The sequence below is a fragment of the Phycodurus eques genome, chromosome 1, assembly GCF_024500275.1.
Source record: "Phycodurus eques isolate BA_2022a chromosome 1, UOR_Pequ_1.1, whole genome shotgun sequence".
Taxonomy (NCBI): domain Eukaryota; kingdom Metazoa; phylum Chordata; class Actinopteri; order Syngnathiformes; family Syngnathidae; genus Phycodurus; species Phycodurus eques.
In genome coordinates this window covers 29,014,265-29,035,802 of record NC_084525.1, presented here as the reverse complement: position 1 = coordinate 29,035,802, position 21,538 = coordinate 29,014,265, and the positions used below count along the sequence as shown (strand labels likewise).

The window sequence follows — 21,538 nt, the reverse complement described above, 5'->3', positions numbered from 1 at the left end:
AAAAACATGCATGGTAGGTTAATTGAATACTCTAAATTGCCTGTAGGTGTGAATGTGAGTGTGAATGGTTGTTTGTTTGTATGTGCCCTGCGATTGGCTGGCAACCAGTTCAGGGTGTACCCCGCCTCCTGTCCGATGATAGCTGGGATAGTCCAGCACGCCCTCGCGAGGAGTGAGTGAGGAGAAGCGGCTCAGAAAATGGATGGATGGATGGATGGATTTTAGCAAATGGCTGCAATATAACAGTGAACATTTTAAGGGGGTCTGAATACTTTCCATACCCACTGTATTTCACTGTCCAATCACCCACCGCTTTCCTTTTTTGAACCCTGCACTGTATTACCAATGTCAGCTGCTGAACTTATCACCGGAAATTTAAAATAAAAAATTTTAAATTCTGCGGTCATGACGTCACGTATCATAGTTTCAAAATTAGGTGTGTGCGTGTGCCTGTGAGTGTAAAGCTTGATCTTTTTTCCCTTTCAATTTTCATAACATCTAGTCACGTTGAAAGGTTTTAAAACTTTATTAAGCTATTCTAGTAGTACGTATTCTTATGCAATGCTTTGTCGGAGATGTATGAAGCACTTTAAAAAATATACAAGAAATGTTGTTCTGAAACGCTGTGTCTATCAACAAATGTCTTGGGAAGTAAGAAGAGATTTACACCGTTTTTTATAGGATATCGTCAAATTATCGTTATTGTAAAATTAAAAAATATATCAATATTTTTATTTGCACATATCCCCCACCCCTAGTAATTACATTTCATGTAAGTACCGTATGTCAGTAGCATATTGTATATAGATCCATCACAGAGTAAAGTGAATTAAGTGAGTAGAGCTTTTTTTCATTTGCAGTCAGAAAAAGCTATTCTTTATTTTCAGATGTGTCCAGCTAACTTGTCAGTATCATACGCAGTTCAGTCAAACCTGCCTACTTTATTTTCTGGTGCTGCAGGTCTTCGAGGAGCTACTTCTCGACGCCGACTGGAGTGTGAATGCGGGAAGTTGGATGTGGCTGTCTTGCAGTTCATTTTTCCAGCAGTTTTTCCACTGCTACTGCCCTGTAGGCTTTGGCCGACGCACCGACCCCAACGGGGACTTCATCAGGTGGGTACCTTTCCTGGCACAGGCCGTTGTTATTAGTGGGAGTGTGAGAATAAAATTTAAATTCCAAATTTAATTAGGTTATTACACGGCTTCATGTGTGTGTGTGGTTTTTTTTTTGTTGGTTGAGTGATTTAGGATGCCATATTCACAGAGGTTCTTTGTCAGCACTTTCCTGGCTGCATGTTCAACAGGTGCATCTTAACAACCCCAATTCCAATGAAGTTGGGATGTTTTGTTAAACATAAATAAAAACTTAATACAATGATTTGCAAATAATGTTCAACCTATATTTAATTGAATACACAACAAAGACAAGATATTTAGTGTTCAAACTGATAAACTTTATTGTTTTTAGCAAATAATCATTAACTTAGAATTTTATGGCTGCAACACGCTGGGACAGCTGGCACAGGGTCATGTTTACTACTGTGTTACATCACCTTTTCTTTTAACAACATTCAATAAACGTTTGGGAACTGAGGACACTAATTGTTGAAGCTTTGTAGGTGGAATTCTTTCCCATTCTTGCTTGATGTACAGCTTCAGCTGTTCAACAGTCTGGGGTCTCCGTTGTCATATTTTTACGCTTCATAATGCGCCACATATTTTCAGTGGGAGACATGTCTGAACTGCAGGCAGCCAGTCTAGTATCCACGCTCTTTCACTACGATGCCACGCTGTTGTAATACGTGCAGAATGTGGTTTGGCATTGTCTTGCTGAAATAAGCAGGGGCGTCCATGAAAAAGACGTTGCTTGGATGGCAGCATATGTTTCTCCAAAACCTGTATGTACCTTTCAGCATTAATGGTGTCTTCACAGGTGTGTAAGTTACCCATGCCATTGGCACTAACACAGCCCCATACCATCACAGATGCTGGCTTTTGAACTTTGCGTCCATAACAGTCCGGATGGTTCTTTTACTCTTTGGCCCGGAGGACACGACGTCCACAATTTCCAAAAACAATTTGAAATGTGGACTCGTCGGACCACAGAACACTTTTCCACTTTGGTTCAGTCCATCTTAGATGAGCTCGGGCCCAGAGAAACCGGCGGTGTTTCTGGGTGTTGTTAATAAATGGCTTTTGCTTTGCATAGTAGAGTTTCAAGTTGCACTTACGGATGTAGCGCCGAACTGTATTGACTGACATTGGTTATCTGAAGTGTTCCTGAGCCCATGTGGTTATATCCTTTACACATTGATGTCATTTTTTTATGCAGTGGCGCCTGATGGATCGAAGGTCATGGGCATTCAATGTTGGTTTTAGGCCTTGCCGCTTACATGCAGCGATTTCTCCAGATTCTCTGAACCTTTTGATGATATTATGGACCGTATATGATATTATGGACCGTAGATGATGAAATCCCTAAATCCTCCTTGCAATTATACATTGAGGAACATTGTCCTTAAAGTGTTTGACTATTTTCTCACGCACTTGTTCACAAAGAGGTGAACCTCACCCCATCTTTGGTTGTGAATGACTGAGCAATTCAGGGAAGCTCCTTTTATACCCAATCATGGCACCCACCTGGTCCCAATTAGCCTGTGGGATGTTCCAAACAGGTATTTGATGAGCATTCCTCAACTTTCTCAGTCTTTTTTGCCACCTGTCCCAGCTTTTTTGGAACGTGTTTCAGCCATAAAATTCTAAGTTAAAGATCATTTGCTAAAAACAATAAAGTTTATCAGTTTTAACATTAAATATATTGTCTTTGTAGTGTATTCCATTAAATGTAGGTTGAACATGATTTGCAAATCATTGTATTCTGTTTTGTCACTGATGGTGTAGTGGTACACTCGCCTGACTTTGGTGTGGGCAGCGTGGGTTCAGTTCCCACTCAGTGAATTTGAGTGCGAATGGTTGTCTGTGTCTATATGTACCCTGTGACTGACTGGCGACCTGTTCGGGGTGTAGTCCGCCTTTCGCCCGAAGTCAGCTGGGATAGGCTCCGGCGCCCCGTGGCCCTGAACAGGATAAGCGGTGTTGAGGATGGATGGATGTATTCTGTTTTTATTTATGTTTAACACAACGTCCCAGCTTCATTGGGGGGAATTGGGGATGTAGACCACTATAGGAGAATTCATCATATTTCAGCATTGTGACTCCAAAAGTGAAACTCATAAATTATACATTTTATTATTAATTTAATTATTAATTAATTATTAATTATTCATTCACCACAAGAAATTACTTTTCAGAAGTCCAACCTCAGTGTAACCTCATTTACATAATAACATATTTCTGACTGTTTATGTAACATTCTAATTGCGCAGAGATGGTAATATGTGGGGGTTTTGTTCGCTGTAAGGTAAAATCATTAAAATAATAATAAATAAAAGAAATAGTTTAGCGCACTGGGCTACTCAATGTGTGTTGTTTGAAGGGTTATTATAATTTAATTTACCGTAACATCGGCGCTAATCTTATTAGCATGTCGATTAGCCTGATCGTCGGCTTCATTTGCAGCAGTCCCCGCAACCTAGTCAGTCAGCTAGCCACCAGTGGGTGAACGTATGGTTGAGGCTTCATTAAGGGCTAGTACCGTGCTACGTGGCCAACTTGAAAATAAAAGCTTAAAATGGCATTGATGTCCAATTTAGTAATATATTAAGCTTTTATTTTGAAGAGAAAATGAAGGTTTTGGAGTGGCCTAGTCAAAGTCCAGACTTGAATCCAATTGAAATGTAGTGGCATGACCTTAAAAAGGCCGTTCATGCTCGAAAACCTTCCATTTTTGTTGAATTTAAACAATTCTGCAAGGACAATTGGGCCAAAATATCCCCACACAGCTGTGAAAGACTCATTGCCAGTTTAAAAAAATGCTTGAATTCAGTTGCTGCTGCTGAAGATGGCCCAACCAGTTATTAGGTTTAGGAGGCCATTGCTTTTTCACACAGAGCCAGGTAACTTTGAAGAGGTTTTTTTCCCTCAATAAATGAAATCGGCATTTAAAAACTGCTTTTTAACTGCACGTGGCTTATATTTGACATTTACATTTAAAGTGGGGAAACTATGCAAAAGTATAAGAATTTGAGAAGGGGGCCAATACTTTTTCACAGCACTGTATGTCTCTGTTGCCGAAAAGCATGGGTGCAGTTAGTGGGTAGGGCCATGGATAATTGCCAATAGCCTCTGAAAATATCCTGAATCTTGCCTCTGTTGCCTTTTTCTTTCCTCTCTATGTGGGAATCCACTTCTTCCTTGACAATCAAGAAATGGGGCATGTTTTTGTGGTTCAATAAAACAATTATAGTATAATGTATTTTATGTGGAGCCTCAAAACATACAGCAATACTGTGTCGCTGTTTTTCCATTGGCGTGCACTGGTAGATGTATGGTGCTCAATCGCTTGATGTGTGAGCATCCACATCATGTTGGCGTATCCGTCTCCCTATGCTTGCAGACGTTACGTACCTGTCCTGCGAGCTTTTCCTGCTAAGTTCATCTACGACCCATGGAACGCGCCAGAGTCTGTCCAAGCGGCCGCCAAGTGCATCATTGGCATCCACTACCCAAAACCTACGGTGCACCATGCTGAGGCGAGCCGACTCAACATTGAGAGGATGAAGCAGATCTACCAGCAGCTTAGCCGATACAGAGGACTGGGTGAGGATACAAAATATGATTTATGATAATTAATAATAATACCTTTATTACAAAGGAACAACTTTCATGATTTTGAATATCGCTAAGACGTGGACTCAGTACTATACTTTTTACATAATCTTGCAAATTTACAATCAAAAGAAACATCTGGAATGAGAACACAAGAGAGCAATATTTTTGGCCATACTAAAAAAAGCCACACATTTTCTCGAGATTGAATTTTTTTAAATTAACAATACTCATTAATTAACTGTGAAGTCAAGAAAATGTTCGATCTTTATGAATGAGCACGAAAGTAAAATTTTCCCAAATAGACCTTTTTCTAATAATTATAAACAATAGACACCAGGCTACTTCTAGGTGGCAGAAAGTGAGTGAGTACCATTAATCTGAACTGAAAATTATGACAAAAACTTGTTTGTGGTTGCGCCGCAAGTTAGACCCATAAAGGATTTTTTTTTCTTCTCAAAATGTTAATTAATCCAGTGGAACCTGTGTATGAGGGGGCTAAATCCAGTGGATGTCATAAATAGAAAAGAGAAAAGAGAAAGAGAAGAGAAGATCGCAAAACCGCCTACTTGGATAGCCATTTCTAACCTGATAGACCGGGAAGCAAATCCCCATCATCAGGTTTTTGACAGGCATTTTCTTACAGGTATGTATAAAATTGTAGGTCAAATTGTGTTTGATTAATTTTGCAAAACATAACGGATAAACTGCAAGCTAAAGTCAGTTCATCAGCACGCCACCCATTTCATCATCAAATAGCACATCTGTACAGTTAATTTGAGCAACAGAAGTCAGTTAATCAGAAGTCAGTTAATCAGCCACTTCTTCAATGATCATGTTAATGATGTCTAAATTTCCACCAACTATTTTTTAATCAATTTACCTGTTGGAATATAAATTACGGCGGTCGTTCTGTCTTGCTACAAAGCAATTTACCTGGGATAACATCGTCGTCTTAACTGACACTTCGCACATTCCAACTACGGCTGTAGAGAAGGCTCAAATCATCATACGTGCCATTTACGATATTTTCTCAGTCGCTCTGCCTTGGTCAAATTATATGTAAAGGTTTGTTTATTAGTGGTACTATTGGAGAACACTTTGTCCATTGCCACCTGGAAGTATGTGTCATGTCACGGTGAAAAGGTCTAAACATTTAGTCAATACAGAGGTCAGCTCACTATTTTAAACCAGCCTCCTCCAAATAAAAAAACACTATCACAATATGTCTAATATCATATCAGTCCATATTTTAGGCTCAGGATGACAGTAATCAGTGATAGGTTAGATCCAAATATGTGTGTGCATCTTTCAGGCCTGCTGGCGTCTGTTCCGTCCAACAACGGCAACGGAAATGGAGGAATGATGGCCTATTCACCTGGAGAACAACAGCCGGGGACCAGCAACAACAACGCCCCCCATAGTAAGTGCTTGGATGCTGTTGTCACACCGCGTCTTGTACGCCCACCTGCTTTCATCTTCCTCTGCGCTGGCGTTCCATTGCCTGACGTGTCTGGCAGCTCTGGAACGGGCAACAGCAACGGGATCATTCTTCTCAACTTTGACAGCGAGGAACAGTTGGGGCAGCAACTCACATGACACACCGGGTTTCTGGTTTATTAATGATGGATGAAAAGTTCACGATCATAAATCCCTACATTGTACCTTCATGTAAAACCATTGCGATACAGCCTAGAGTTTACAGTGATTACAGAAGGTATTCAGACCCCCTTCAAATTTTCACTCTTTTTTTATATTGCAGCCATTTGCTAAAATCATTTAAGTTTATTTGTTTTCCTCAATGTACACACATCATCCCATATTGACAGAAATAAAACAGAATTCTTGAAATTTTTGCAGATTTATTAAAAAAGAAAAAAATGAAATATCATACAGCCATAAGTATTCAGACCCTTTGCTCAGTATTTAGTAGAAGCACCCTTTTGCGCTAATACAGCTATGAGTCTTTTTGGGAATGATGCAACAAGTTTTTCACACCTGCATTTGGGGCTCATCTGCCATTCCTCCTTGCAGATCCTCTCAAATTCTGTCAGGTTGGCTGGTGAACGTTGGTGGACAGCCATTTTCAGGTTTCTCCAGAGATGCTCAATTGGGTTTAAGTCCGGTTCTCTGGCTGGGCCATTCAAGAAAAGTCACGGAGTTGTTCTGAAGCCACTCCTTCTTTATTTTAGCTGTGTGCTTAGAGTCATTGTCTTATTGGAAGGTGAACCTTCGCCCCAGTCTGATGTTCTGAGCACTCTGGAGAAGGTTTTCATCCAGGATAGCCCTGTACTTGGCCGCATTCATCTTTCCTTCGATTGCAACCAGTCGTTCTGTCCCTGCAGCTGAAAAAACACCCCACAGCATGATGCTGCCACCACCATGCTTGACTGTTGGGACTGTATTGGACAGGTGATGAGCAGTGCCTGGTTTTCTCCTTACATACCGCTTAGAATTAAGGCCAAAAAGTTCTATCTTGGTCTCCTCAGACCAGAGAATCTTATTTCTCACCATCTTGGAGTCCTTCAGGTGTTTTTTTTTAGCAAACTCCATGCAGGCTTACATGTGTCTTGCACTGAGGAGAGGCTTCCGTCGGGCCACTCTGCCATAAAGCACAGACTGCTTGAGGGCTGCAGTGATGGTTGACTTTCTAGAACTTTCTACCATCTCCCGACTGCATCTCTGGAGCTCAGCCACAGTGATCTTTGGCTTCTTCTTTACCTCTCTCACCAAGGCTCTTCTCCCCCGATTGCTCAGTTTGGCCGGACGGCCAGCTCTAGGAAGGGTTCTGCTCGTCCCAAATGTCTTCCATTTAAGGATTAAGGAAGCCACTGTGATTTTAGGAACCTTAAATCCAGCAGAATTTTTTTTTAACCTTGGCCAGATCTGTGCCTTACCACAATTCTGTCTCTGAGCTCTTCAGGCTGTTCCTTTGACCTCATGATTCTCATTTGCTCTGAAATGCACTGTGAGCTTTAAGGTCTTATATAGACAGGTGTGTGGCTTTCGTAATCAAGTCCAATCAGTATAATCATACACAGCTGGACTCCAATAAAGGTGTAGAACCATCTCAATGAAGATCAGCACCTGAGTTAAATATGAGTGTCACAGCAAAGGGTATGAATACTTATGGCTGTGTGATATTTCAGTTTTTCTTTTTTAATAAATCTGCAAACATTTTAACAATTCAGTTTTTTTTTCTGTCAAGATGAGGTGGTGTGTGTACATTAATGCGGGAAAAAAATAACTTTAATGATTTTATCAAATGGCTGCAATATCCATCCATCCATTTTCTGAGCCGCTTCTCCTCACTAGGGTGGTGGGAGTGCTGGAGCCTATCCCAGCTATCATCGGGCAGGAGGCGGGGTACAGCCTTTACTGGTTGCCAGCCAATCGCAGGGCACATACAAACTAACAACCATTCGCACTCACGTTCACAAATACGGGCAATTTAGAGTTATCAAATAACCTACCATGCATGTTTTTGGGTTGTGGGAGGAAACCGGATTGCCCGAAGAAAACCCACGCAGCCACAGGGAGAACATGCAAACTCCACACAGGCGGGGCAGACTGTGAGACAGACGCTCAAACCAGTCGTCCACCGGGTTCTTGTCAGAAGTCTTTATCTTATTCGCCACCATGGAGGCAGGGATTAGGGATTTAGAGGAACGGTTCTCCACCATTTAAGGACACTGGTTCGCCGCGCTAGCTCGCCAGTCGCAGCTTGTAGCTGTTGCGTAGCAAGTTAGCTTAGCACCTAGCATTCCCCCGATTGCCGAACATACGGCTGGCAGCTCCTCCAGCTCTGTGGTCAGACGTGGTTGAAGGCATTTTCACACTGATACAGTCAAGTACCGTAAATTCACATGTATAATCCACTCTCAAGTATAATGTGCACCCCCAAATTTGACTCTTATTCCTATGTATAATGCACACCCGTGAGCTCATATCCATTAAATTATTTATAGGCAATAAATGTTAGTGGCAATCCCATCCTAATTTATTTTCTTATCAATTGTGATCAGTATTATTTTTACTAAGGTTTGCTTGTTCTTTAGTGATTATATGTATGTATTAATGTGGCACACCCTAGAGCACAGGTGTCAAACTCAAGGCCCGGGGGCCAGATCCGGCCCGCCACATGATTTTATGTGGCCCACGAAGGCAAATCATGTGTGTCAACTTCCATGATTCTTGTTCAAATCTGTACCAACAATTCAAATTGTCATATTTCGTAAATAACGTTGAGATATTGCAAGCATTTTTGTGTTACCAAATATGAACAATAGTTAAAAAACCCATTACCCTTGATTTCTGATTCCAAAACTAGTTTATAAATTTCGGGTGTAATAATATGATGAGGTGATTCGGCTGTTAGGCTGTTACAGGACCAAAAAAATAAAATAAAATAAAAATGATGAGGTGATTAAAGATTTTTATGGTTTCACAGTCATAACGGCCCACTGAGGGAAACCGTAACTACAATGTGGCCCGCGACAAAAATGAGTTTGACACCCTTGCCCTGCTTCTACCCATATGATCAAAACATGAAGAATTATCTGTATTTTAGTTTTTTTCAAGGAATTATTCTGAAGTTAAGCACTTTATTTGAACACATAATACTTTCTTTTTATTTACTTGCTCTTACTTTCAAATTCACAGCCGTACTTTTATTTAGTAAATGAGAAAACACTCAGTTGTGCTCATATGTTTGATTTCCCAGGCAGAATTTGTAAGATGTGTACAATTCTTTTAAGAAAACATGAAGGACCAGGCGAAACACATTTTATTTTAATGGTTTTCAAATTAAACTGTCAAGCATTTCAGAAAAGCATTATCATTAAACAAAACATAACCATAAAGAAAGAAATTATGGTTGTTGTTCAGTCATCAGTCGTATTTTAAAAAAACAACAACAATATTTTACAAATTCTGTCTGGGTGTGTATACTTATGAGCACAGTTGTACATATATGCAGTCATATGTACCCCTGTCATATTGGAATGAAAGTATAGTCTACACCTTTTTCATAACCTCTAGGTGGCGGTGGCATATTGGAATGAAAGTGTACAGCATTTCATCACCTCGAGATGGTGGCATGCATTTATAAAGTCTTTTTCATTTTCTCCTATACCCATGTATAATGCGCACTATTTACTTTTGACAATTTTTGGGGTAAAAAAATGCGTATTATTCACGAGAAATTACGGTAGTTAAGACAACAAAAGCTTAACTGTGATTGCTCAATAGCGTAAATCTGTATACAGGTTTATACTGGCTACGATATGTACTGCATATACTGCGCACATACATAGATGACTGGAAAGATTACTTGACTGATATGCTATGCTTTATTATTCCACAAAGGGCTGCTATTTAATATACTATAGGTAGATGGGAAATCTGTTTCAATTATTCAATTGAATAGAATAGATTGATTTGATTGAGGTTATCATTTCACATCAAATAGTAGTCTTCACTCTAATAGAAGCAGTGTCCTTATTAAGGATGGGCATTTGATTACATTTTCTCGGTCAACAGTAAACGAATTCCTGATCACTTATTTATTACTTTTGGGGGGCACACAGCTTGCCTGGTATGCTTTGTCTTGTGTTGAATCTAGTTTTCATTGCAGCATCTAAGATTTTAATGGAAATGTTTTACCACACTGATGTATTATTCTCTAGATTACACTTTACACAGTTGTTTTGCCACAACGTTTCAAAATTAGATCATTGAGATGCATCAATGATGCAGCTTTTATCAACTCTCCCTATTTGTCATTAAAGGTGGGTAAATTTTGTTTCTAAATACAACCACATGGTCGACTCAACAAGATCCTGCTTATTGCCAAGTAAAATATGGAACATGGGGAGAGAGAGACATTTCTTCCACAAGACTGCGTTTAGAAGTACAAGTAGGATCTGTAACCTTTGACATTGTCTTGCAGGTTACCATACAGTGCCAGAAAACAACACAATGGTCACCAGCAGCCGACTGTACCACGAGTTTGCTGTGCCTCAACACCCAGGTAGGATGGCACATGCTGAAGGAAGTACACTGAAATTATTTTGAATAAGTCAATGAAGTACCCCACTTCCCTTTGTAATGTAACAGTTTCTACTCTTTTGACAAGAATTTGGAGTGTGTTTGTGTGAATTTATGACCACTTGTGAATGACTGACTGATATTTTCAATGAGATGTGTGCGCCGCAATACATTTGTGAAATTGTCCATATTTCGCTATCCATGGCTGTCAGCTGTCCTTTTTTTGCAGGAGCAATAAAGCACTAACTTTATTGGACAGATTTAACACCACAAATATAAATGTTCACAACCATTGTTGTATTGAGCGTGTAGTTGTGTATATTTCATTTTTTATATGTTGAAGGAAATCATAATCATTGATATATATATTATAGGTTGCTTGTGTTCCTCTCAGCTCGTAACAGTGTCCATCTTAGATGAGCTCGGGCCCAGAGAAGACTGCGGCGTTTCTGGGTGTTGTTGATAAATGGCTTTTGCTTTGCATAGTAGAGTTTGAAGTTGCACTTACAGATGTAGCACCGAACTGTATTTACTGACATAGGTTTTTTGAATTGTTCCTGACCCCATGTGGTGATATCCTTCACACATTGATGTCGGTTTTTGATGCAGTGCCGCCTGAGTGATCGAAGGTCACGGGCATTCAATGTTGGTTTTTGGTTTTGCCGCTTACATGCAGTGATTTCTCCAGATTCCCTGAAACTTTTGATGATATTATGGACCGTAGATGATGAAATCCCTAAATTCCTTGCAATTGTACGTTGAGGAACATTGTCCTTAAACTGTTTGACTATTGTCTCATATACTTGTTCACAAAGAGGTGAACCTCGCCCCATCTTTGCTTGTGAATGACTGAGCAATTCAGGGAAGCTCCTTTTATACCCAATAATGGCACCCACCTGTTCCCAATTAGCCTGATCGCCTGTGGGACGTTCCAAACAGGCGGCTGTTCAAACAGTTTTAACATTAAATATATTGTCTTTGTTGTGTATTGAATTAAATATAGGTTGAACATGATTTGCAAATCATTGTATTCTGTTTTTATTTATGTTTAACACAACATCCCAACGTCATTGGAATTGGGGTTGTAAGTTCACAGTTTCAAAAATGAACTCTATCATAGTTCTTTTTTTCAGGATGTTGCTATCACCCTCAAATTATTGGCGTTTCCCCGCTGTTGCCACCCTTTCTTTCCACACTAGTGAAAAAAATGAGGATGAACTTGTTGCTTGAATGTTTGTTTTTTAAATGAGGAGTTAATACAAAAACAGGATTGTAGTCCTGACTCTGCAAACACAAACGGGCAACACTGTATGACAGGAACGAAGGTGAAGGTCTCATTCAGTGTCCGACATTGATCACTTTGCATTCCTCGCAGCTCTGGCTGACTATATTAACACAATTTTTTATTTGATCTATTCTTATATGACAAAACAAAATCAATTCCACATTATGACAGTGTGGACAGTAAGCCATGTGCCTTCATATAGAGTTTAAAGTAAAGCATTCTGTTACAAATAATAATCATCCTAGTACTCCATTGTCACAATTATATATTACAAAAGAACCAACGTGTCCCACAATGCACTCACGCACTCATCCAGCCACAAGGTGACCACCGAATAATGTAAACACAAATGGCGGCCGCATTGGTTGGAAAATAATGGCGTTTATCCCCTGACATACCTGTATAAACTCTTACAGGGCTGGGCAGTTATGAAAACAAAAATAATCGCAATTATTTTGATTGATATTGAAATCACGATTAATAAACACGATTCATAGGTTTTAAAAAGTAAAATCATCATATTTCATTTTATTTTAAGGCACCTTACAACCCACTCAAAGTCACTGTACAAACATACTTGTAGTTAAAATAAATAAAACAATACAATAAAAAATCAATAAAATTGGCAAATGGGATGGGAAATGTTAAAGCGAATAGGCAGTCCGGAATAGGTGTGTCTTGAGTTTGTATTTGAAGAGGGTGAATGAGTCTGTGTTTTGCTGTGTGTTTCTGTGTTGTGAGTCCAGAGGGAAAAATATTTTCTTTTTATACAGTCAGTCATATATTACCTGTATTTGTGTTACTACGGAGTTTGTGTGTGAATATTCGTTACTTTAAGGTAAATCCCTCCTGTGACCTAATGCTAATTTTAGCTCGCTCATCAATAGGGTTTTCCATTGTTTGTTAGCATTGCCGGCGATCTATTCAAAACAAAATGTCTTGTATTTAAATTTACAATGTGTGTAATTCTTATTGTTGTTTAGATTTACAGTAAACACCAACTGGTGTGCCATTAAATAGCTTAAAGCATGCTAAGGGTGGCAGAATAACATCACATGGTTGCTGCAAGCCACATAAGGTGCCTTCAGGGTGCTTTCACAATGCAGAAACTTGCATACACAACCCGCGCCGAAGTTCACTAATCGTTTTTCTTCGATTATAAAAACGTTTTGTTGTCATGAAAAACCAAAATCGAAATCACGATTCAATTTCGAGTAATCGCCCAGCCTGACTCTTATATAGTGTGTTCAGCCTGGTTTTCTTCTGAAAGTCCCTAACCAAACCTGGCACTCTTGAGCAAATATTAACTGTCGTTCAAAAAGTGTTCATACGCGAGAATAAGCACCGTCTCAACAACATTCATCAGGCATAAATGAAAAAGTTAAGTTCACATTTGCCCAAAATATGAAGGAGTTCATGAACTTTTGTTCATTGAACTCGATTAGGTACAGCACTGGCTATAAGAACTCAAGATCACATTTTTTCCTTTCCATCTTCGATAACCTTTTTTTTTCCCTCCCCAATTTGTATCTTCAGGAATTGCACACATCAGAGGCGGCATCACAGGGAAACGCGAACGGGAGTCGGAACGGGAGGGTTCGGGGGTGGAAGATTTGTCGTCCTGCTCAGGCTACAAGATGCAGAGGCAGAGTGCAGAGGTTAGTTGGGAGAACACAGACCGAGTAGCTTTTAAAACATTTGTCTCATGTGGTGTCAGTGAGTGAACACTGATTGCAGGGCTGTCACTATTGAATATTTTCTGAATCGATTATTTCATTGAATAACCTGATGAAATTATATTTTTGCATTCAAATGTATTGTCAAATTTTATTTTTTTTATCTGATAACTGTTTATTAACCAATTATTGTTTATTTTATATTGTTTAATGCCAAATAACACTTCAGCAATAACACACCAATGGGAGTGATGTTTTCTTGCCATCACTCATGTTGTCCAATCAAATTGCACAATGGAAATGACAGGCATGCTAAATAATCCTAGCAATTTTCTTTTATTCCTGAAAAACAAAAACAGATATTTATTTCAAGTCTTGGCTCCAAAATTAAGACCATTTATTGCAATCAATGTAACACATGCTTTTGTGTGTCAACTCAACTGACATTGCATAAACAAAACAATAACAGTCCAGTCTTGCCAACTTACTCATACCATCACAGATGCTGACTTTTGAACTTTGCACTGATAACAATCCAGATGGTCCTTTTCCCCTTTGGCCCGGAGGACATGACGTCCAGGTTTTCCCAAAACAATTTGAAATGTGAACTCGTTAGACCACAGCACACTTTTCCACCCTGCGTCAGTCGATCTCAGATGAACTCGGGCCCAGAGAAGCCGGTAGCGTTTCTGGGCGTTGTTAATATATGGCTTTCGCTTTGCATGGTAGAGTTTTAACTTAGCATTTGTAGATGCTGCGACGAACTGTCTTTAAATGACGAGCACGAGATTTCTCCAAATTCTCAGAATCTTTTGATATTATAGATTGTAGATGATTAAATCCCTAAATTCCTTGAAATTGTACATTAAGAAAAGGAACTATTTCTTCACGCACCTATTCCTCGACCCATCCTTGCTCGTGAACAACAGCCATTTGGGGATGCTCCTTTTATACCAAGTCATGACACTCACCTGTTTTATTAACCCGTTCCCCTGTGGAATGTTCCGAACAATAGTTCTTGAAGGTGCCTCGATGCGACCTTTAAGCCAGCTTAAGCATACTGCAGTTTACTCCAACGTTTACGAAAGGAAAAAAGCAACAGACTACTGATGAATTTTAGACAATGCAAAGACACTCAGAATTTCACGCAAGAGTTAAAAAAATTAATAAATTGTACATAACGTACAGCGTATGTATGTATGTATATATATATATATATATATATATAAACCTCATGGCTGTATTAGCTCAAAATGGTGCTTCTACTAAATACTGAGAGAAGGGTCTGAATACTTATGGCTGTGTGATATTTCAGTTTTTCTTTTTAAATAAATCTGCAAAAATTTCAACAATTCCATTTTTGTTTCTGTCAATATGGGGTGCTGTGCGTACATTAATGTGAAAAAAATTAACTTAAATGATTTTAGCAAATGGCTGCAATACAAAAAGTGACAAATTTAAGGGGGTCTGAATACTTTCCGTACCCACTGTAATTTTGAGCCATAAAGGAACCTAATATCCATGAAAACCCGCACAAGCATGGGGGAGAACAAGCAAACTCCACACAGTGAGGCCCAAACTGAGATTAAAACCCAGAACCTTTAATTGTTGGGAAGATGTGCTAACCACAATGACCCACTAGCTCCTCCACATAAAATGTGCAGGATATGAAAACAATAGTATACACATCGATGCAATAAAATTTTTTAGATGTGCAGTGAGGTATAATAATAACATAAATGGTGGGGGGGGGCATAGAAATTTAACATTAACAACACTGATCCTGTTTTATTTCTCATCACATTACGCAGGTTGGATTTTATTTTTTTTATATATGTATATCGTGCAGCCCTCCATGGTCGTTGTCTCTATCATAGTATTTGTAGGGGTAGGGTTGTTGCTGTGCCAACACATGTTTATGACTGGCCGCCGTGCTCGGCAAGACTTCTATGCAAATATGCTGTTGCTGTGCTCACAATGAAAGATCCAAAACACTAACTATGCAAAACGGTGGTGGTGTTATTTGATGGAAAGCACGATGAAAGGAAAGAGGAGTTACACATTTTCAGTTTCAAAATAATTGTAATAATAATTTCACTTAAGATGCTATATGTATGTACATGTTGTTCGTGAACACATTATCACGAGGTAATTCTCATCGCTAAAACTTATAGAAGGGTAGCGCACAGTACAAGGAAGAAAAGAAAAAGTTTTTCATTTTTTGTTAACATTGCAAGAATGTTTTTTTTCGCCTCACTGTGGTGCAATAATGTATTTAAAATTCCCAGTTTGTATCTCATGTTTATATGCCAGAAGTGGCAATCTTTGAAAGAATAAAATGTTACTCTTAAGTCATTTTTACAGAGAAGTACAGGAACACATTTTTGTTCAGTCTTCATAGATGAACTATACATTTTGTTAAATATTAGTCTAAAATGAATACATTCTCTTTCCATCACACATAGCAGAGTGCATTTTAAACAGATTGCTACCATTAATGCTGAAATGAATCGGATGCAGGAGTAAAATTGGACCTGCACTGTATTTGTCTTCAGAATACATTTGCACTCCTTTTAGATTTTGTAAAATTGGAAATAAACAAGGCAGCACGGTGGATGACTGTTTAGCACATCTGTTTCACAGTTCTGAGGACCGGGGTTGAAATCCCGGCTCCGCCTGTGTGGAGTTTGCATGTTCTCCCGGTGCCTGCGTGGGTTTTCTTCGGGTACTCCGGTTTCATCCCACATCCCAAAAACATGCATGGTAGGTTAACTAAAGACTCTAAATTGCCCATAGGTGTGAATGTGAGTGCGTATGGTTGTTTGTTTCTATGTGCCCTGCAAATGGCTGGCGACCAGTTCAGGGTGTACCCTGCCTCTCGCCCGAAGATGGCTGGATAGGCTCCAGTACGCCCGCGACCCTAGTGAGGAGAAGCGCTACAGACAATGAATGGATGGAAATCAACAAGAAATAGGCCAGATCGGTTGTTTACATCAGTGTTACTAAGCTAACATTTGCACAGTAGCAAACTAGTACAAACAGAGAAATAGCTAAGCAAAACATATTTGTCCACCAACATTCACCATCCAACCTGACAGAACTGGAGAGGATCTGCAAGGAGGAATGGCAGAAGGAATGGCAGATGATCCCCAAATCCAGGTGTGAAAAATTAGTTGCATCATTCCCCAAAAGACTCATGGCTGTATTAGCTCAAAATGGTGCTTCTACTATATACTGAGCAAAGGGTCTGAATACATACGGCTGTGTGATATTTCAGTTTTTCTTTTTTTAATAAATCTGCAAAAATTTCAACAATTCCATTTTTGTTTCTGTCAACATGGGGTGCTGTGTGTACATTAATGTGAAAAAAATTAACTTAAATAATTTTAGCAAATGGCTGCAAAACAAAAGTGAAAAACTTAAGGGGGCCTGAATACTTTCCGTTCCCACTGTAATTTTGAGCCATAAAGGAACCTAATATCCATGTGTTTTTAATGTGGAAGAAAACCCAAAGTACCTGGAAGAAAACCCACACAAGCATGGGGGAGAACAAGCAAACTCCGCACAGAAAGGCCCGAACTGAGATTAAAACCCAGAACCTTTAATTGTTGGGAAAATGTGCTAACCACAATGATCCACAAGCTCCTCCATATAAAATGTGCAGGATATGAAAACAATAATAAAATACCCAAAGTATACACATCGATGCAATAAAAAAAATGTAAATGTGCAGTGAGGTATAATAATAACATAAATGGGGGGGGGGGGGGTGGCATAGAAATTTAACATTACCAACACTGATCCTGTTTTATTTCTCATCACATTACATATAGCAGGTTGGAATTTTTTTTTTATATATGTATATCGTGCAGCCCTGCTGCTGGTTGCTGGTTTGCAGCCACCATTTTCTTTTTGCTGTTTTAGTTCAACGCTATAGCATTTGATTGCACTCACCCACTTGTTTTTGCTTGTTGCATTCACAGGATTGAAGCGTAAATTCAAGTGTTTTCATGGCAAGAGCACAATGCATGCCTGTTTTAGTCTTCTAATTTTTGCTTGTCCTGCGTTGTGTCCCGCAGACCACCTGAAGGATGTCGCATGAGAAGACATCAACATTGGTCCTCTCCAACACATTCTCAGTCAGAAACTCCAAGGGTGAACGCAGAGATGAAAATGTGATGCAAGGCTCAGATTTTACCAGGGAGTCTGGCGACCTTATGTAGCATGTCAACCCGTCAAAAGGCCTCAACAATAAGCATTCAAATTCTAAACCCCAACAAACCAATTGCCTTGAAGTTACAACTAAACAATTTTTGTGATAAAACTTAATAATCTTTATTCGATGGAGCACCAAGACACCATTTTTGCTCCCGCTTCTCAATATGTTTGTAGAAACAATAGTTTTTCACTCTTATTTTCTGCTGGAAACATGATTCTTCCCAGTTGCATCTTGATGAACAAGAACAGTTGCGCGTTAAATTAACACGTTGTGGTGTTACTGTGTCAAGTGATGAAGTGTTTGTACGTTCATAAAGACAATTATATTTGGAAGCATCGCAGTTGAATTATGTTGATGTTTATTATGTTATAAAGTGTACTGTGTTGGCAGCTAAAAACATCGGGTTATGAAGGACAACATGCAGTTTCCATTGGTGACCTTCAAAATCTGTCTACAATCTGTTTGCGTAGTTTAGCAAGTCTGATCAAGTGGAAAAAATAAACGGCAGGTATTGATACACAGTACTGCAAAGCTTGTTTTTTGGAACCCTTCAAAAAAACTCCTTAATAACTGACTTTTGCCAACTACCGGTTATGTTTTTTTTTTTTTTTTTTTTTTTTTAAGTTAGCACGAGCATTCTGTTGATTTTTGCCGTTTCACATTTTCACCTCAGTTGTTCCCCTGACGCTGTCGCCAAATTGTTCTGAAGACCAGTGACGCTCGAGCCTGTGCAAACACGTTCAACAGCACAAAATGGTTCGCGGTCCCCTACCCGTCAAGATGTTTTCAAGGGGGAAGAGAATTTCCAAGGTCCCTTTTTTTCTACTTTTTCATATAAAACAACCCAAAAAGAGAGAAAAATAAAAAGACAATTTGTGTTTGAAACAAACATTCCTGACAACCAAATCCAACCTCCTGATGAAGGACGTCAACAGCACAAGGACACAATTGGCTTCCCCGGTGTGTTACAAACTCACTGTTGGAATGTTGCCTGAATACAGGAAAGAACCATCTCAAACGTGACTCTACATTGGGTACCTGGACGGTCTGTGAATACGTCGGAAAGTCTGCTGCTGTGCTTTGGAATCGAACCCAAGAATGTACACATTTCTCTGCGAAGGACCCAAGCTGTTGGATCGTCGGGGGGATACATTGGATTAATTTGCCAGCGCCTACAATGAGACTTTGTGGAAGAACACGGGTTACAATTTTAGTTGGATCACAGATCAGATTCGATGTGTCTTTAACAATACTCCAGATGCCAATATCGGCCAAACGTTTCTTCAAATCAAATGATGTGCTGGCTTTCTCATTGGAGATGTCTTTATTATTGGAACTTTTATGCTGCGTATAAAATATCATTAACAATTGGAGGATGTCCAGTGGCTTACATTTTGGGCATCTTCAACCATGCATTTCTTGTTTATTGCAGTTTATTTGTGATCTAAATATTCAAGACTGAATGTCATCCCCATGCCACCCCCATAGCTTCTATTTGCTGGTTAGTTTCAATTTTTATCTCAAAGGTGCAGATTGTGTGGTGACTCCCAGAGACTTATTTTTCTTTTGGGTTGGAGACACTTTTTCCTTTTGGGGGGTGGCAAACTATTGTGTATCTGTATCATAACTCTTGTGTTCTCTCAAGAATTGAAACAGTTTTTGTAGTCTTGATCACATGGGAAGGAAAGTACATTTTTTCTTAGTTTTTTTTGGTCCTGCTGCCCAGTATCTCATAACGATGTAGGAATGACACACTCATCAACTTCGTTTCACCGGTGTCAACAACGCCTCAGTGTCTCACCTGTAATGAGATGGAATGTGGCGTGATATTTCTCCACCAATACCATTGAGAGTGTCTGTAAACTGGAGTTTTCTGTCCAGCCTTGCGTTTGTGTCTGCTCGCCACCATAACAGCAAATAAAAATGGTTTCAACTTGGCAGGTTTTCCTTTTAATTCTTTGGGAACATTTGCGCCAAATCACAAACTTCTTGTTTGTTACTGAGGTGTATTGTTTAGATTTTGTTAATTTTTTTTTTTTTTTAACCATTCATTTTCATTTGAGAGTGCCAGGTTTTGTTGGGGACAGGTCAAATCCCCAGCTGAATACACGATGTACAGTAGTGTAGTAGTAGTAGTAACACACTATTCATGTTTACACAAGTGAGGTGCGTTCAGGGACATTCCATAAATGGGAGAGAAAATTATTAAAATTGATTAAAATTGTTCAGAAAATTATTTGTATTAGCATACCTTAGTTAAAACTGTACAATGACACTGTCATAATATGGAATTTATTTCATTTTGTAATAAGAATAGATATAATGTTTTGTTAATAGAATTAACTTAGAATTAAAGCCAACAATTTCGATCTTGGTTTCATCAGACCAGAGAATCTTATTTCTCACCATCTTGGAGTCCTTCAGGTGTTTTGTAGCAAACTCCATCTAGGCTTTCATGTGTCTTGCACTGAGGAGAGGCTTCAGTCGGGCCACTCTGCCATAAAGCTCCAACTGGTGGAGGGCTGCAGTGAAGGTTGACTTTCTAGAACTTTCTTCCATCTCCCGACTGCATCTCTGGAGCTCAGTCACAACCTTTTTGCGTTCTTCTTTACCTCTCTCACCAAGTCTCTTCTCCCCCGATTGCTCAGTTTGGCCGGACGACCAACTCTAGTAAGGGTTCTGGTCGTCCCAAACGGCTTCATTTCAGGATTATGGAGGCCACTGTGGTATTAGGAACCTTAAGTGCAGCAGAATGTTTTATTTTTTTTGTTAACCTTGGCCAGATCTGTGCCTTGCCACAATTCTGTCTATGAGCTCTTCAGGCAGTTCCTTTGACCTCATGATTCTCATTTGCTCTGACATGCACTGTGAGCTTAAAGGTCTTATATAGACAGGTGTGTGTCTTTCCTAATCAAGTCCAATCAGTATCATCAAACACAGCTGGACTCCAATGAAGGTGTAGAACCATCTCAAGGATGATCAGAAGAAATGGACGGCACCTGAGTTAAATATTTGAGTGTCACAGCAAAGTGTCTGAATACTTATGGCTGTGTGATATTTAATTTTTCTTTTTTAATAAATCAGCAAAGATTTCAACAATTGTTTTTTTTCTGTCAATATGGGGTTCTGTGTGTACATTAATGAGGAAAAAAATGAACTGAAATGATTTTAACAAATGGCTGCAATATAACAAAGAGTAAAAAATTTAAGGGGGTCTGAAAACTTCCTGTACCCACTGTAAATAGATGAACAAAGATACATTATTTCTTGTAAATATTTCTTGGAGCAATTACGTAAAATTTTATAATTTCCCACAGCACACCTGAAGACCGCGCATGGCAGACTAATGTGCCCCGGCACACTGGTTGGGAATCACTGCAATAGGGAGACCAAAGACAAACATTGTTGCTCCTGTAAAGTATGAAACATATTGCGCATTACAAGACTGGCAGAGAGAACCTTTTTAAAGTCAAAAGGCTTCTATTATTTTGGAGAAAGAACCCCATTTGTATTTAAGGTGCTCAAAGTTGGTGAGGTCATGTCTTTTGTCATTGCACCTCACCGGGTCAGAACTTCCTGTTTT

At 39.3% G+C, this 21,538-nt stretch overlaps 1 protein-coding gene across 1 annotated transcript in view; it reads left to right on the top strand.

The window, feature by feature from the left end:
- Positions 1-19,893, top strand: part of LOC133407951 (cryptochrome-1-like) — a 40,953-nt gene extending 21,060 nt beyond the window's left edge. Inside the window, exons 9-14 of the mRNA XM_061686336.1 lie at positions 961-1,112; positions 4,516-4,718; positions 6,043-6,150; positions 10,678-10,758; positions 13,597-13,718; positions 17,816-19,893. Of these exons, the coding sequence (XP_061542320.1) occupies positions 961-1,112; positions 4,516-4,718; positions 6,043-6,150; positions 10,678-10,758; positions 13,597-13,718; positions 17,816-17,824 (675 nt within the window). The 3' untranslated portion in view covers positions 17,825-19,893. The remainder of the gene's footprint in view (positions 1-960; positions 1,113-4,515; positions 4,719-6,042; positions 6,151-10,677; positions 10,759-13,596; positions 13,719-17,815) is intronic.
- The last annotated feature ends 1,645 nt before the right edge of the window (positions 19,894-21,538 follow it).